We start from the raw sequence: 15,465 nt of genomic DNA, 5'->3' as shown, positions 1-15,465 counted from the left end.
ACATAATCAGGTACTTTTCAATAGTTTCTTACCCATTAATAAATCGAATTAATTGTATAGGTTATCTTTGTCTGATATTAACATTTGTTTGAGGGTCTCACAATCAAGTGGGGAAACTATACATATATAAGTATTTGAGAAGAATATTTTTTGACGTCACATCACAAATTTATCTGATATAACTTACCATCCACCATATTCACAGAATAAGATGTTCAGTGCCACTTGTAGTGATTTAGTAAATGTGGGCCGTGCATGTGTGTGTGCGCGTGCGCGTATTGTCAGGTCAATGTGACACCGGTAATGCACTGTTGCGCTAAAAGCTCCTCTTTGCTCTCGACGAAGCAGTGACTTGAAAATGCTGTTTCCTCTCACGAGTGAAATGCACTGAAGCAAAAAATGGAGCGAGCTCCCGAAAAGACAGTCAGTCTTGGAGGTGAAGTAAATTGGAATCTGAGAATAGAATTATTAAATTCGGATTTATAATTTATAAATCTGAATGTAATAATTGCTTATATGAAATTATAAGCATTATGCAAACGCTCAAACTAAACCTGTTACAGCGCGGCGAGGCTGCAGTTCGCAAGTCGTCCAACAAGGGGCAACATTTACCCATAAAATACTGGCGTAAGCTTTGCGGAATTTCTTTTCAGCTTTTGATAATTTCCCAAACATTCTTTATGCGGGACTTTATCCACCCATCTATTGCTTTGTCTAACTATTGTACAAATGTTTTTTTCCCAAATGAATACATTTTGTTTCGTATAGTGTTTACCGTGCAGCTGTTTGTAGATTATCATTTTGTAAACTACATTTCCACGCATATGCGTATATTATGCGTTAAAATGTTAAACACAATAAAAAGCAATTATGCCAAGCTGTTGAATTGTATTTGACCCAGTTTCTGGATTGTGTCATGTGACTCGAGCTTGTTTAAATAGGCGATGGTGACAAACAAAATAATAAACCACCTTTGGACCTAGGTCTTTATCAGTAAAGTTCCATTACCTCGTTGTTACTAAACAACTAAACAGATTAATAATTCATTTTATTTATTTCAATGGGTCGAAATTAAAACATCAGCAAATGCATAATGGGAAGACAAGAAACAGGAAGCAAAGACCGGGGAAGAAGAAAGAATCTAAAAAAATAATTTATTTGATCAAAAAAACAAACTCAAACAAGCTACCAGGATGAATCAAAATAGACAATCAACCGAGTCTAACAAATCAAAATCCAAAATAGCAAACACACAAAAAAAAATAATAAATCTTGTGGCTGTGTGACAACACAAAAACAAGGAGATGACTGATGGTAGACGGAAAAAAGTATTCCATGGTGGGAGTCTAATCAAATATTCTTGAATCATTTAAGCAAATAATTGCATGGCAACAAGTAAGATTGGTATCAGCAGAATTGTCACCAAAGGTTCCCGAGATCCAGCAGCATTCCCAGCTTTCTGTGCGAACCCCTGAACTTTCAGTCCGTACCCGTTCAGAAATTCGGCACCCTCAGACAATCTGCATTCCATCCGTCTTCCAGATTCCATGCTCATCAGAGTACAGTTGAAATCCCCGTCGGAATTCCCATCCAGCTGACTACGAATGGTTACCCAGCCGCCTTCTTCCACACTTTTAAAAGTACTTTGCCTTACAGGTCCCTCCGACTGTCGCCTTTGGGAAGACCACGACACGTCTCCGTCTGGATAGACGTGGCTGAACGTGCAGATGGGGCCGTCCTTGGACAAAATGCCTTTGACCATCCCGCAGCACTCTGAGGAGCACAAGGTCAGGTTGGAATCAAAACTCCATACAATGCTTTAGTTGAAGAACAGAACAGCCTCTTTTGGTGTCCTCAAACATATGACACAATCAAACGTGTTGATACTGTCGATGCCGACTGACCTTGCAGCTCTATCCGGCTGTACCCGTGTGAAACTCCACGATTGGAACGCAGTTTGCACATGTAGCGATTTGACGCACCGCTATCCTCCGGCTGCACTTTTGCAAAGATGAGCGACAGACGACCTTTATTATATTCGCATCGGATGTGGCTTTTTGTCTCGTTGCTGTGGATCAATTCCCCCATGCTGTCCACGTGACACAAAGACTCGCCGTTTTGGGACCACTCCATATGTTTGACGGAGAACCCGTCCGTCCATGAGGACACGTTGCAGTGTATCGTCAGCGGCTCGTTGCACTCGGCTGTAACGTTGCTGACGCTCACCAATCCTGAAAACAAATGTGACAATTTGTAACTTAATTATCACGTTTACTGATAATCTGAAATTTGAGCCACAAATGAGCTTGATGATAAATTGAAAAACATCACCTTTGTTTTTATTCTTCATACTATTTGTGTAGAGATTAATATAAGTTACCAGGGGGAAAAAAAAGTTTGAATAACTCATTCTAAATTGGACTTTCTCACCTGACTTGTTTGTCAGCTTTAAGGGAATGTGCAAGGCAAGTTTTATCACCCATCGATTGCAACATCACCAATCGTAATATTTTCAATGATATTTTGAAATAAACCAAAATGGATGCCTACCTTGTGTCAATTCAGTTAGAAAGCAGACAAAGAGCAGGCTCGTCAATTTCATCCTGAGTCCGCACTGTGAAAATAACAAAGTGCATTCAGAAGATGGCAGAGGGAGAAACGCATTTTTCTTTCGTTTTCTCGTGTTTATTGGTTGTTAATGATTGAAGAATTGTAAAGAAATTTCTCACTTGAAGTGAGATGAAGGCCGGACAAAAGCAGTGGAGAAATTGCCGGATGTAGAGGAGGACGTGAGTGTTCTAAGATTCTTTTGACAGCTGCCATCAAAAGGCACTTTGTGTGAAAGCCTTTGATTTCTATTTCAGCCAATCTTTAGTGATGGCTGCTGATTGTTAAATGCGGTGAAGGGCTCCCTCTACAGCAGTAGTGTCAAATTCATTTGAGTTCAGAGGCCAATTTCATCTTAGGTGGGTCGATCCCATGATAGCATTTTTTCTTAGTGCCATGAATACCATATTTGTTGATTTTTCTCATCTAAATTAGATAATCAATCGTAAATTTCCCCATAAAAAATAGTACAATTTCAACAATATTATTCACTACTATAATAACATAAGGGAATCCTGATTCAAATATTTATTTATTTATTTTAAATGTTCTAATTGTTTGATTTTGGGTTATTGAACCAGATGACCAATCACGGTTCAGCTTGCAAACATCACATGACCAAACTCAGAAAATAGCTGAGACATGATTGGTATTTCCTGAGTAACTGTGATGTCATTTCCAGCAAGTAGCAAAATGGCCGCCCCTTGAGATTGATAAAAACAGGTGGAAGTTTAATGCTTATTTTATGTACATAAAACACAATATTATTAAGAAAACTTGTTTTTAGTCTAGCGGGGATATGTAAAAAAAACTTAGTTATGTTTTTCTTTTTAAATGGTGTCCCCAATACTTTTGCTACTTGTTCTCAAGCGTTTCATCACATTTGCACTTACTCAACACAAATGGCCGAATGCTCAAAATAGCTTGTACGTTTAATAAAGATTTTATGATGGCGACAGGTTGACCCTGTTTCCTTTATTTCCTGTGGGGGAAATTGCTCAACCATGGAGAAGTGTTTTTTTTTTTCTTTCCCCCATAAAGATTTTCCACAATAGTAGTCTATGCGAATGCATCGTCACATCACACACCTAACTTAGCTTGCAGTGTTGCAGTTTAGTTTACAAGGCATGTCAACGTTAATTGCTTCGGGGACTAGATTACCCATAATGCTTAGTATTATCTGCGGCTTTAGTGGGATTTGCTGCAGGTCTGCTAAACTGCGGAAGTTGTTTGAACCCGGTTAAATAAATGTTGACATTAATTCCGTGTTGGCTGTCCCAGCTCTTAGCGCTGATGTAGGGTGAGAACCTGGTGGTCTCACACTAGCTAATTATGTGAATGGCCAAACTATGGCATCAGGATTGCAAAGATAATGGACAATTAAAATCATTTTACCGCTCCGTTGTTGTTCCTTCTTCAGAACATTTTGCATATTTTTTACGTATTCATAAGACCTGCAAATGTTCCGAATAATTTCAACACTTTCTCTTGCACAGAGTGTGTTGTATCCTTCATTCGCTGCGCTGTCCGCAATTACTGAGAACATTTTCCTTTCTTCCTATTCCTAGCAAGACGCTAATGGAAACTCAGGTGTCATCCAAGGATGTTCATTACAAATTTATAGGACAAAGAAAAAGACTGACTCATCAGCCTACAGAAGATACGCCTGTACCCAGTAAGCATTCTATGAATCTCCAACCCACGTTTGTAGCCTTCATTTTAATTTTATTTTCCATAAAATCGTATAACCACACTGCCTTCGGTAGTTATTCTTTTCTTTCAATCAAATATGATTGTCCGTGTAGTGCCATGTCAATGTAATCCACTAAGAGCCTTCAAAATCAGTAGTGCTACTCGATGTAATTTCGCAATAGGATTATTTATTTACCCCGTCAAAGTTCAATTTTTTTTTCAATTGATTGTACATTACATAAAACTCAATAAAATTTTATATCCAGAATGAATCATACTATCGTTCTAGCAGACGTGGATAGCGTTAGCTTGTTTACAGTGCTAATGCTAACACAATCAGGTATCTTATTTCAAGCACACCCAGATGACTTGTAACTGTCATTACGAAAGCAAATTCCACCCCGTCCCTAAAAACGTCACATCTAATGTAGGATGAGCTGGAATTGGACGGAAGTCAATCACAGATTTAGGTCAAATAGAAACCGCCTATACGACCCGCGTGAGGATAAGCGGTTCAGTAAATGGATGGGTAGTATTTTAGGATCACATCAAGACCACAGGACTTGCTAAGTCTTCTTTTTAATTCGGAGAGAATTAAAAAATAAATACTGCAGCAGTAGTTCTCAAGATCCAGTACACAAATGTTTACTTTAAAAAGATGATAATGCTCAATTTTAATCAACCTGTCAGAGAAGTATTAATCTAACAAGCAGTTGGGATTTGCAGCACCTTTTGCAGACGGAGTTCCTCAAGGTTCCATTCTGGGTCCTATCTTGTTTGCTCTATATCTGTTCCTTTAGAGGCCATTAGTGAAAAATAAAATGGCATTTCATTCCACTTTTATGCAGGTTAAAGTTTCTCCCAACTTCCTTATAATTAAAGAAGAAACTTGAAAGGGTTCCAAGTGGTCAAGAACGCCGATAGCAACAAAGCTCCACTGTAGCGGCAATTAGCCTCACATAGAGGTCATTGTGTTTCGCCATCTGCGGTTTTTGTCACCCATCAATCGCAGCATTTATCCGGAGCTTTTTAGAAGAATGTAACGGCATAATTGTGATCAGAGAGCAGCTGGCAGCGACTTTGAAGGGAAGAATCAGATAGGAAGTCGTCGTCACGGAGAAATCGGGCTAATTATGGTGGGAGTTCATGTCAAACGCAATTCAAAAGAATTCATCTCGAGGCTTTCACTGTCATTTTTTTTTATTGCAATGAGAGAAGCATGCGCGTGTGTTAATAGTAGGGTCTCTTATTGCTTCATTGCCTAAACCTTTATTTTTGGCAGACTTCCCAGAGGAGATTCTAGCTTCTAAAAGCTACTTCATAACGGGATGATTAAAAGTGGTTCAAACGGCCTCCATCCAGACATCTACTCTAACCAAGTGCTCGTAGATTTTCATTGCCAGACTCTTAACACGGAATCATTTGTTTCATTATAAAAGATATGCTTGAACTAATTACAGTAAGCCCAATCTGGGCAGCAGATTTGTTGTATGTTAAATTCATTAATAAAATATTTTCATTCGCCAGGTGTTTGCAGGTTTTAGCAAAATTCCCCATAACAGCTTTCGCAACAGTATAATATTGTAGCAATCAGTCACTGGCCGGCGTATTTCACGATCGTTGAGAGGGAAATAACAAGTTAATACTCTTGACATGTGGATTCTGGTTATCTAAATAGGCTCTTGTGTTTTGCCCAGTGGCAGCAATAAACTTTCAACACAATGGGAAGGAAGCACATTTCCTGTTCTCTGCACTGAGAGGTGTTTTTGTGTTTTCTAATGTTTCTCCCTTGTGTAAATGAACTGCAGTACATGTAGGTAGGTGTAAGTGTCTTTGCCAATTTCGAGTCAATTATCACAATATTTGCGTTTACTTGCTCTTTAGCTTTAGGTGCTAGCCTCCGTGATAAAAGTGAAAGGTGCTATTGTCACACAACGGGGAATGGAAAGTCCAGATGGAAACGGATCACTTACTAATCTTTTGCACTTTTCCTTAGGGAAGTGGCATAAAGTGGTCATTTTCCACCATCTGCTGCACTTTTGCTATTTATTAACAAAATATTTGCATGTTTTCATTCTTAAATGCTCACAAACTAATACCACATTGTTTCCCAAATTAACATGCAAAAGTTATAATTTTCTTAAATTTCCCTAAAAGGTCTGTAAATGTCATATACAACCAACCATAATTTGATATTCTTGGAAAATAATTATTTTTTCAATATCCTAAAGAGCCAGTGTGTAGAATTAGTTTCTGCCATCTAGTGGTGAATTAATGAATTACACGGACCCAAGTTCAAAACACTACATTTGGTACAATCACAGGCTACAAACAAAATTATCAGCAAACTCCTGTGGCTGATGCCAAATTAGAGCTAGCATTTTACTTTCAGGACCTAAATTTGACACCTTTAACCCCCCAGCAGCGTTTTTGAAAGAAGATTTTACTCACTTCCACTCGAGCACTAGATACACGAGAATAATAAAAGAATAGCAATGACATCAGCTAAAACTAATTGGCATGCGGCTAAATGGAATAAAATGCACCGAGGACACCTCCACCGCTCAAAGGTGCTTTTAAAATTGTGCGTTAAAGAAAAGCCCCAGTGACACTTACCTCCGTCCTTGTCTGATGGCTAGATGGTGTCGGAGTGGCGTCGTGCCTATCTCCACCACTTTCTTCTACAGCGTCTCTTCCAGTTAAGAACTCTATTGTCTCCCAGATAACCTTGCCTTCCCGTCATATAGTTGAAGCGTACTCTCCGTCTTTCTACCTTTCCTTCCTTCCTGCCTTCAAGTTTGTTATTACTTTCTATGTTCACACACTGAACAGCATGTACAGGAAATGATGCATACCGCCAAGTGGGGAAATCTCTTTTTAAATGTCCTCAATGTTGTGCAATTCTGAATCCAACAGGAATTTTTGTCTTGTTTTCGGGAGTGGTCACTAACTGCATACACATACATTCCATCCATCTTGGCGGTTATCTCTGAAGGCCACTCTGCCCCATTAGTAAGCTCTGCTGTGTGGGTTGAGACATCTGCATTAAAATGTTCATTTCCTCTCAGCGTGTTTCCATTAGGGTGCCCAAGCAGGCTCGGGTCCAATTTATTCCGCCACAATGTGCTGCTGCTGCTGTTGCTGTATGAGTGGCCGCGTAATGAGCTCTTAATGGGCCTCTGTCGGTTACATGGTGTCAGTGTGTTTATGAGGAGAGTTACACTAATGTGCCACAAGAGCTACGCTGCGCAAAACTTGGAGTATTTCACTTGCTTTTAATCGGTTTGAACATAAATTATTTGACTTACCGAACACACCATAGGTTAGAAAGAAGCTATGACTACAATGTGGCCCGCGAAGAAAATTAATTTGACACCCCTGCCATAGGCTATGCCAGAGATAGCTAGGTAGCTAGCTCGCTAAATTAGATGGGATGGATGGATGGATGGATGGATGGATGGATGGATGGATGGATGGATGGATGGATGGATGGATGGATGGATGGATGGATGGATGGATGGATGGATGGATGGATGGATGGATGGATGGATGGATGGATGGATGGATGGATGGATGGATGGATGGATGGATGGATGGATGGATGGATGGATGGATGGATGTGCAAAACATGCTCCCTGTGTTTACATAAATTATAAGCACAACATTGGGTTGATTGACGATTAATCGGAAGTGAGGCAGTGTTAGTGACTCTGGTCATTCTCCCAACATGGCTGCCTCTGTTCTCCTCGGTTCGTGGAGGCCTGCTTTCTGGCAAAATGAAGGGATTTCTATGCTTACACAGTACTCTGTCATCAATCCCATTTGCCATGCTTCGGTCCCCGGCCGCCCCCTCCTCCTCTTAACCCCCACCATCCCTGTGCCATCCATCCTTCAGTCTCCCCACTTCACATCCATCCATCTTTCTTTACACTGCCTTGTTGGATTGATCGTGTTGAGCTTGTAGAGGGGAAAAAAATAAAAGCAGGTGGTCTCTGGGGATGAATACAGCAACACTAGAGTGCCTGGCCCTGTGTTTTTAATAAAATGCTTTAACACGGCAACTCGCTATTCGCACATGTACCTAGCTAGCCATGCAATTATTGAAGAGACTCATATTGTTAAACATTTGTTCATCATGTTTTTTTTTTTTTTTTAATGAACTTCTTTCGCGATCGACTTGTGTCTAATAAGCGAGAGAAAGATATCCAGCAAGTAAGAGAAGCGTCTTACAAGGTCACTATACAATGTATTGATCGGTGCTCGGAATGAAACGTGTTTACATGCCATTGTTGTCGTCGTGAAATTTGATTCAAGCGGCAATCTGCAGTATAAAAAGGCGAAAATAACAAGCTGTAAATTACAGCTTCTGTTAAGTAATTAATTTTTTTTTGTATCCTTTCGTGGTTCTTACAGTTTATTGTATCATTTTTTTAAGCTCTAATAAGCAAATGCAGTCGTTGAGGGGAAGCCGTTAAACAGCATGTGTTGCGTGTGAATGGCTACTGAGGGCAGAGGAGTAATTAAAAACAACAAAAGTTAGGCGTAATTTTATTTTCATCATTTAATATTTGTCCCAGAACTGCACATTCATTTTATGTACTAGATATTATACTGTTTTTTTTATTTTAAATGTAGATTAATTAATGATGATCATTTTGATCACTGGCATTTTATAGTGATATTTTCATACAACCACTTTCACATTAGAAACATGGAGTAAAGTTAGCATATTGATGTATAGACTGGAAAGTCTGCATATGTGTAGCTTTTTGTGCACTAAACTGACGCCAGACTTTCAAGCTGTTTATTTAAAGAGTTGATTTTTCTCTCTTTGCAGTCCCACTCGGCGGCTGGCTGCATTTGGACGATCAATAATGTAATTCTTAACCAGCAACTCCTAATTACCTCTTCCATTATCTGACCACATCTCTCATTATACTGTAAGCAGCCTTCATTAGGGCCTCAGGCAGACTGCTGGATGTTTTATAAACACGTATACAGATAGGAGTGATGAGGGAGCACAAAAGCGCTTCTTGGTTTGGTCCACAATGGCCGCAAGACTTACAGATAAAAAAAGGCCGGCGACCCGCTTTGCCCTCCTCATCTCTACTTCCTTCCCCTCTCTTCCTCTCTTTGTTTAATCAATCAGATAGCCATTAGCCAGCAGCGGCTGCTTGCTCACGTATTGCACAGCCACGGGAGCGCTGCCATTCCGCAAGATGGCTCACCCCTCCGCCCCTTCCCACCGTCTGCCTCATTGTGATAGCCGTGCAGCCCGAGGGAAATAAAGACGGCGGCAGCAGCTAAATCAAATACACGGCAGCGCGGTGAGGTGGATGCTAGCGATGACTTTTATGGCTTTTTTTTTTTTTTTTTTAGGCCTCATTTGATATTTTTATTCTGTTGGTCAAGTGTCACAAAACAAGGCACTGAATTACAGCCTCCGGTTAACAATTATTAATCTTTTATGTGCCATCGTGACCAAAGTTGTACTCGGAATTGTAATAAAAAGTCAAATGTGTCGTGTTGTTCATCATCAGCTAACCCCCGCCCCCCCCCCTTCCCCTCTGCCTCCTCTTCTGTCAGCCGCTGGCGGCTTGCTAATGTTGTGAGCTGATTTCAATTAGCTCTCCGCCAAGCTCCGTCGCTCCGTCTTCTCGGCTGAAGAACAGCCTTAAATAGTCTAAAATAGCTCTAAGAGGGAATCGTTGATAGGAGACAATAGGGAACAGGGGACGCTGCAATAAAACGACATGTTTTAGTGCTTGTTTTCAACTTGCCCCACAGTGACAAACGCATAGTGCCCTATAAAATGCGACGAGGACGACTTTCAATAGCGAGAAAGAAATTGATAACTTTACTGGAGGTTGGTGGTACTTAAAAAGCTTCACACCAGAAGGCAAAAGGGGTTTTTCATCAATTAGGTGTTTCAGAGACAAATGAGCTACTTCACACTACATGGGGAAAATGTCGAGACGAGTAAGAAAAAAAAATCACAACCTAAAACCAGGATGAATAAAACGATAAGAGCCAAAACACATTATCAAATGGAAAATACGACAAGTAAAAAAAATGCACCACACTGTTTCCCTTCAATTAAATAAATAATAAAGATAATCTATGGTCAATAAATTAACAGTCAATAATCTTCAGCAAAAACTAGGCTGACCTAAAAGTGCGTCAGGTTTTCGCTCCAATGTAGTCACATTCCATAGTATGCCACCATCTAGTGGTGGACAGTGGAATTACTGAAAAAATAAAAGGGAGGCTGAACAAAATAATTCTATATAGCCAAAGCGCAAAGGTATGTCTCACTAGTGAGTCACACTAAGTGGTGAAACCATTACATCCACAGTGCAGCAGCAATCTTTACAAACTGTTATTGATTTTTTCCCCCTTTTTTTTATTGTAACACAATGTAGCACATAGATCGAATCAGTTGCTCTTGTTCTTTCAATTTTCCACCCGCATCCAGCTGATGACAACGTTTCATCACAATTCTCTCTGAGAAGACAATTTGGTGAAATCTTTGCTCCGCATATTGCAATGTGTCACTTGGCAAGAACGTGAGAACACAGTTGGATGGCAAGTAGGGATGAATGCTTGTTGGCTGTGAAAGTGATCCAGAGGGAGGGAACTTGTACTGAGATGAGAAGCTTGTCTGAAGTCATCCCTAATGGAGCGACTCAAATATTCCCGCTTCCTCCTTGTTTCGAGTTTCAGCACTGCCCTTTCCTGCTGTTTGGTTCCACAACAAAAGACTAGGCAGGGAGACATGAAGAAGTGACTTTGTATGTTTCCTCCACTCTCCCCCTAGAGGAAGTTGGCACAGCAGCAAGTAGGGCATTCCAGAAGAGGATTTTGGAGCTGTGGAATGTGACTGTTTTACTCCCAAAGTGAGAGAGAGATGAGGATTTTCTCCTTGAAAACAAAAGCCAAGGGTGCGGCAAAGAAACTTATATGAGAGTGGAGTTTCTAGTATTTCCTTCATCTTACTACAAAAGAGAAATTTACCATCTAAATTTTTTGGAGAGTAACAATGACAGTGGAAGTTTCCAGCAAAAAAAAAAAGTTACTCACTGCAAACTTTACAATGTGTGCATGCCCACATAGCATAGCATAGCATAGCATAGCATAGCATAGCATAGCATAGCATAGCATAGCATAGCATAGCATAGCATAGCATAGCAACTTATAGTGTAATTCAACCATTGACTGTCAAATTGAGAGTTTTGGAACATAGCAAAGAGAGTGACATAAAAAGACAGCCTCGCCTTTTGTCTGTTTTGGCAGCGATTGTGTGAAAAATAGTCACAGTGCAGAGATGAGCTCTGTAGCCCGTGGGCAGACACATTGGGGGAGCTTGTCACCTCCCGAGTATTCTATTGCACGCTTTTCTCACACAACGAGACGATGGCTCTGTCACTCACAGTGTCACTTCCACAAGGCTGTGTGTTTCCCGCAGGCCCAGCCCCTCATGCCTTTGGCATCCCTTCGTGATTTCAACGTTCAGAGGACTTTTGCTGGGAGGGTTTGTGGTCTGTCAAAACAATCTGCTTGACAAAAAGTTCCTGCTCTCAACTCAAGTGGGCTTAAGTGGGACATACACTTGTAGATGGTTCATTTTGCGGAATGCAAAAGAATTGCTCATATTGATATAAATAAAATCAAATGCATTGAAAATGTCAAATCAAAAGGAGATACAAAATGCAAACAGGGCACTAATGAAGTGTAAATTGTGAAATCTGCCTGGCTAGATCTTCACATTAACGTTATGGAGACATAAAAAACTATTTTATCTAGACTGATGTTTATGGTTATTTTATATTGTGCTTTTTTTGCTGTGGTAAGTCAGATTGGCACAGAGCGAGTGTGTGGCTCTCAGTCCTAACTGCGCACCAACCCACTAAATGAATTTGCATCCATGCGTGTGTGTGTGTCTGTGTGCGTGAGCGAGAACGTTTCAAACCACAGGAGAAGCGAGTCAATGGTGAACGTAATGAAAATGCAAATTGTCCTTCTGCTGTTGACCTGTGCTGTCAATCAGCATGGCAATAATTCCATGCAGACCAACTTTGTACAAACAGACCCGCTATCAACCCAGAGCGTGACCGAGCGTGACTTCCCACCAAGCCATTTCCTTTATTCGTTTTGGAAGAATTTGTTTTTGCCTCATTGTGATGTTTTTGCCTCCCACGTTCATCGAAAGTTGTTTTTTTCCCCTCGTCACCCTGTGGTTTTTGTATATTTGCATTTCCATCACTTTTACACAACTGCTACTTTTCTTGTGTGTTGTATTTGCATTTGCAATTCAATGCCATCGAAATTCCAGTCCTGATGCTTTTAAACTGCATGTATTCCTGCTGAGGCCTCTAACGACCTCTAGATGCCGCTGTTGTATCCTCACAACGGCGACCGTCGCTATCCGTGGTCCTGAAATCATTCCTGTCAGCAATGTAAAATTCGGACTATTTATCCAGACAATAACATGAAACATATTGTGTTGATTTTTACGGTCATATATTTGAATAATGTGATTCTGGTTGTGATTACTGTTAATATTGCTGTTTGTGATAAAAGTAGTGGCTGAAAAATGGACCAGCCGGAGCTGTTCATCAGCATGTCGGCCCTGTGTTAAGGTAACCGGAAGTAGCATGTACGCCGGATAAAACCAGCGTTGAGCCTTACAAAATAAAAGTATATTGATATTAACAGTTTCTTTTTTGGCGTTGTATGCAATACATATAGGTATTAGTTCTGTAGTTTTGTTTTAATAGTTAATGTCTGTGATTTATACCTCGCAAATTTGCGTAATTTAGCGTGACGCGTGTGTAGAAGATTTATTGTGAAACAGCCACCGGATAAACTGCGCATTCATAAATGAGCTTGACTCATGGCGCGAACAAATTGCCGGGAGCCACCGCTTGTCGGCACATTCTGCGGGGCTTCGGTGAGAAGTTAAAACCACCTCGTCCAGCGTTGCGTGGAATCGACCAGGGGTGCCGCTGCGTTGAAGCAGACGCTCGCCAATTCTACCTACAGTCGCCATTTTTTGTAAGGAAGTTAAGAAGGCGGGAAAAAAAACAACAACCTGCGGCGATTTCACTGGGGAGTCGCCAGGCTTCGCGGTAAGAAAAACGAAAAAAGTCGACAGAAACGGAAGAGAGTCTGGATAAAACTTTTCTACTTTTCCACCAAGGGAATTTCGTCTTAAAATCCTCTCATTGGAACATGTTTGGTCAGCACTTGCTACAAACCACAACGTCCATGTCAGGGGTCGCTTGTTTTGGGAAATGACTGTCAGCACCGACGGCAAAATAATGGTCAGAAGATGGCTCGTGACGTTCAAGCCGTTCAGGTAAGGAGCACTTAACTTCAAATTATATTTTCCTCTCTTTTTATTGTCATATTGTCCGGTTCGGATGGGAATCTTAAGATGGCACTCCATGAATTAGATGGAGCCACTTCGAACTACGTCTAACAGGCACTTTCAGGTTGTTGTTTTTTTGCTCAGGTGTATCCAATAAATGATTACTTATGTTTTTATTAATTACTTTTTGGTTAATAATTGGTTATTATTGTCGTGATCACCCATGACAGTTCATGTTAGTGCAGTGTATAGCAAACTTTTCATACATATACAAATCAACATTCTAATACAGGCTAGAATATGAATAAAATATTTTTTCCCATCTATTATCTGAATAACTTATTATTAAATGAAACTGTATTACACAGGTAAAAAAAAAAAGGAGAAACATGTCAAATAAAATGTACTTTAAAGTTAAGTACAACTGAATAAAGTTGATTGCCTGTCATGAAATATTAGCTGATCAGCTACTTGATTAATATTTGGTGTGTTTGATTTTGAAGAAATTGACTGCTTTCCAAATTTAATGTTTTATAGAAAACGCCAACACCTCCCCCATAGCGGGCATAACTCGTATACTCCCCAAATCATCTGCCAAGAGGTCAAATTAGATAGTTGTGTATTTTTTTTTTTTAGGCAGCCAATTAGCCGAGAGCGCATCTCCTCTCCTGATCCAGTTAAAGGGAGCAGAGCGCATTTACTTTTAAGCCTGTTAATTAACGTCTCGTTAGCGCAGGAGGAGCAAGGTCTAATCCTCTCGCGTCACCCACCTAACAACCCCTTTGCAAAATAGCTGAATAAATAATCAGAGGGGAGGACGATCGCCTGAGGACGGCTTTGGAGCAGCGCCTCTACCCTCACTCCGGTTAAATACATTTTATACCTCTTTAACGCTTCATATTAACCTCAGGACTTTCCAGCATTAAATTCCAGATGCTCATGTAGACCAATGAAACCACTTTTGAAAGTCTGGTTTTATGTGTAAAAGAGAGAGAGAGCTAAATCAATTGTCAGAATAGAAAAAAATCTCTTCTCATTAGTGCTGACCACTGTGTCCATCCAGCAATTCCAAGCTGTCCTTTTTTTATTTCTAGCCAAAAAAGAAAAACTTGCTTTAAGGATTTTTACGACTCGGCCCGCCTTAGAATATTATCCTCGTAAAATCACGACGCCTTATCCCTCGCGTATCATTTGGCATCCTTTTGGGTGAGCTGGATCAGTAAGTTTTGTGACTTACGGCTGTCATTGGAAATTTCTCCCTAACGAGACACATTCACTCGTTGACCGCCAGCCCAGTACAAATAGACCTTTGACGACTAAATATGTCATTGGGAGCGAATGACTTAATATTTACCAGTCCCATTCGGAACCTGCGACTTGTTTATCAGGTTGCATGGAAGCCTGTGTCATGAACAGATGTATTCCATGAAAAGCACAACAGCTGATGCTGCCAAGACTCTTAGAGCCCATTATTGGCCTCGTTTTTAGGACATGATGGCTCCTTTTTTACACCGCCTATTAAAGAGACCTTTTTTTTCCCCTCCCTCTTGTGATGTTTATAAATGCCACTAACACTGAAAGAAAGAATAAAGTATATTTTCCACATTTACAGCTTCAGGGGAAGTATTAGCCGAGATGCCACCTTTGTGCAGAGATGTGAAGTTTAGCACTTAGCACTTTTTTGTCAGAAACAGGAAACGCCAATGACCTGTTCTAATAACTCACCAGTGATGCTTTCCTAGAAATACTGAAGGAAGTGATTTTTTTGAAAATTAAAAAAAGCATGCGTCACTGAT

At 40.3% G+C, this 15,465-nt stretch overlaps 2 protein-coding genes across 4 annotated transcripts in view; one reads left to right on the top strand and one right to left on the bottom strand.

Annotated features, from left to right (window-relative positions):
* Window positions 1–1,137: 1,137 nt before the first annotated feature.
* LOC125968975 (uncharacterized) lies at window positions 1,138–7,096 on the bottom strand. Its single transcript, XM_049720567.2, has 4 exons — window positions 6,916–7,096; window positions 2,551–2,614; window positions 1,905–2,231; window positions 1,138–1,773 (listed from the first exon to the last, which is right to left on the bottom strand). The coding sequence occupies exons 2-4, from the start codon at window positions 2,600–2,602 to the stop codon at window positions 1,370–1,372; spliced, it is 783 nt and encodes a 260-aa protein (XP_049576524.1). The 5' UTR covers window positions 2,603–2,614; window positions 6,916–7,096; the 3' UTR covers window positions 1,138–1,369.
* A 6,119-nt stretch (window positions 7,097–13,215) lies between these two features.
* Window positions 13,216–15,465, top strand: part of LOC125968875 (alpha-1,6-mannosylglycoprotein 6-beta-N-acetylglucosaminyltransferase B) — a 37,721-nt gene continuing 35,471 nt past the window's right edge. For 2 of the 3 annotated variants that reach the window (XM_049720366.1, XM_049720363.1), the window contains exon 1: window positions 13,216–13,657. Coding sequence is in view for 2 of the 3 variants with exons in the window: in XM_049720363.1 (XP_049576320.1) it covers window positions 13,593–13,657 (65 nt within the window). In the remaining variant the exon portion in view is untranslated. The remainder of the gene's footprint in view (window positions 13,658–15,465) is intronic. The other variant, XM_049720364.1, reaches the window with a different exon arrangement.

Source organism: Syngnathus scovelli, chromosome 5, assembly GCF_024217435.2.
Source record: "Syngnathus scovelli strain Florida chromosome 5, RoL_Ssco_1.2, whole genome shotgun sequence".
Taxonomy (NCBI): Eukaryota; Metazoa; Chordata; class Actinopteri; order Syngnathiformes; family Syngnathidae; genus Syngnathus; species Syngnathus scovelli.
Note: the sequence above shows the minus strand (reverse complement) of the source record. Positions and strands in the feature narration are given on the sequence as shown.

Excerpts from the sequence above, each read along its gene's own strand:
- LOC125968975 (XM_049720567.2), bottom strand. The coding sequence starts at position 2,602 with ATGAAATTGACGAGCCTGCTCTTTGTCTGCTTTCTAACTGAATTGACA. Across the intron at positions 2,232-2,550 it reads TCTAACTGAATTGACACAAG|GATTGGTGAGCGTCAGCAAC; the intron begins GTAGGCATCCAT and ends ATTTGTTTTCAG. Across the intron at positions 1,774-1,904 it reads CAGCCGGATAGAGCTGCAAG|AGTGCTGCGGGATGGTCAAA; the intron begins GTCAGTCGGCAT and ends TGTGCTCCTCAG.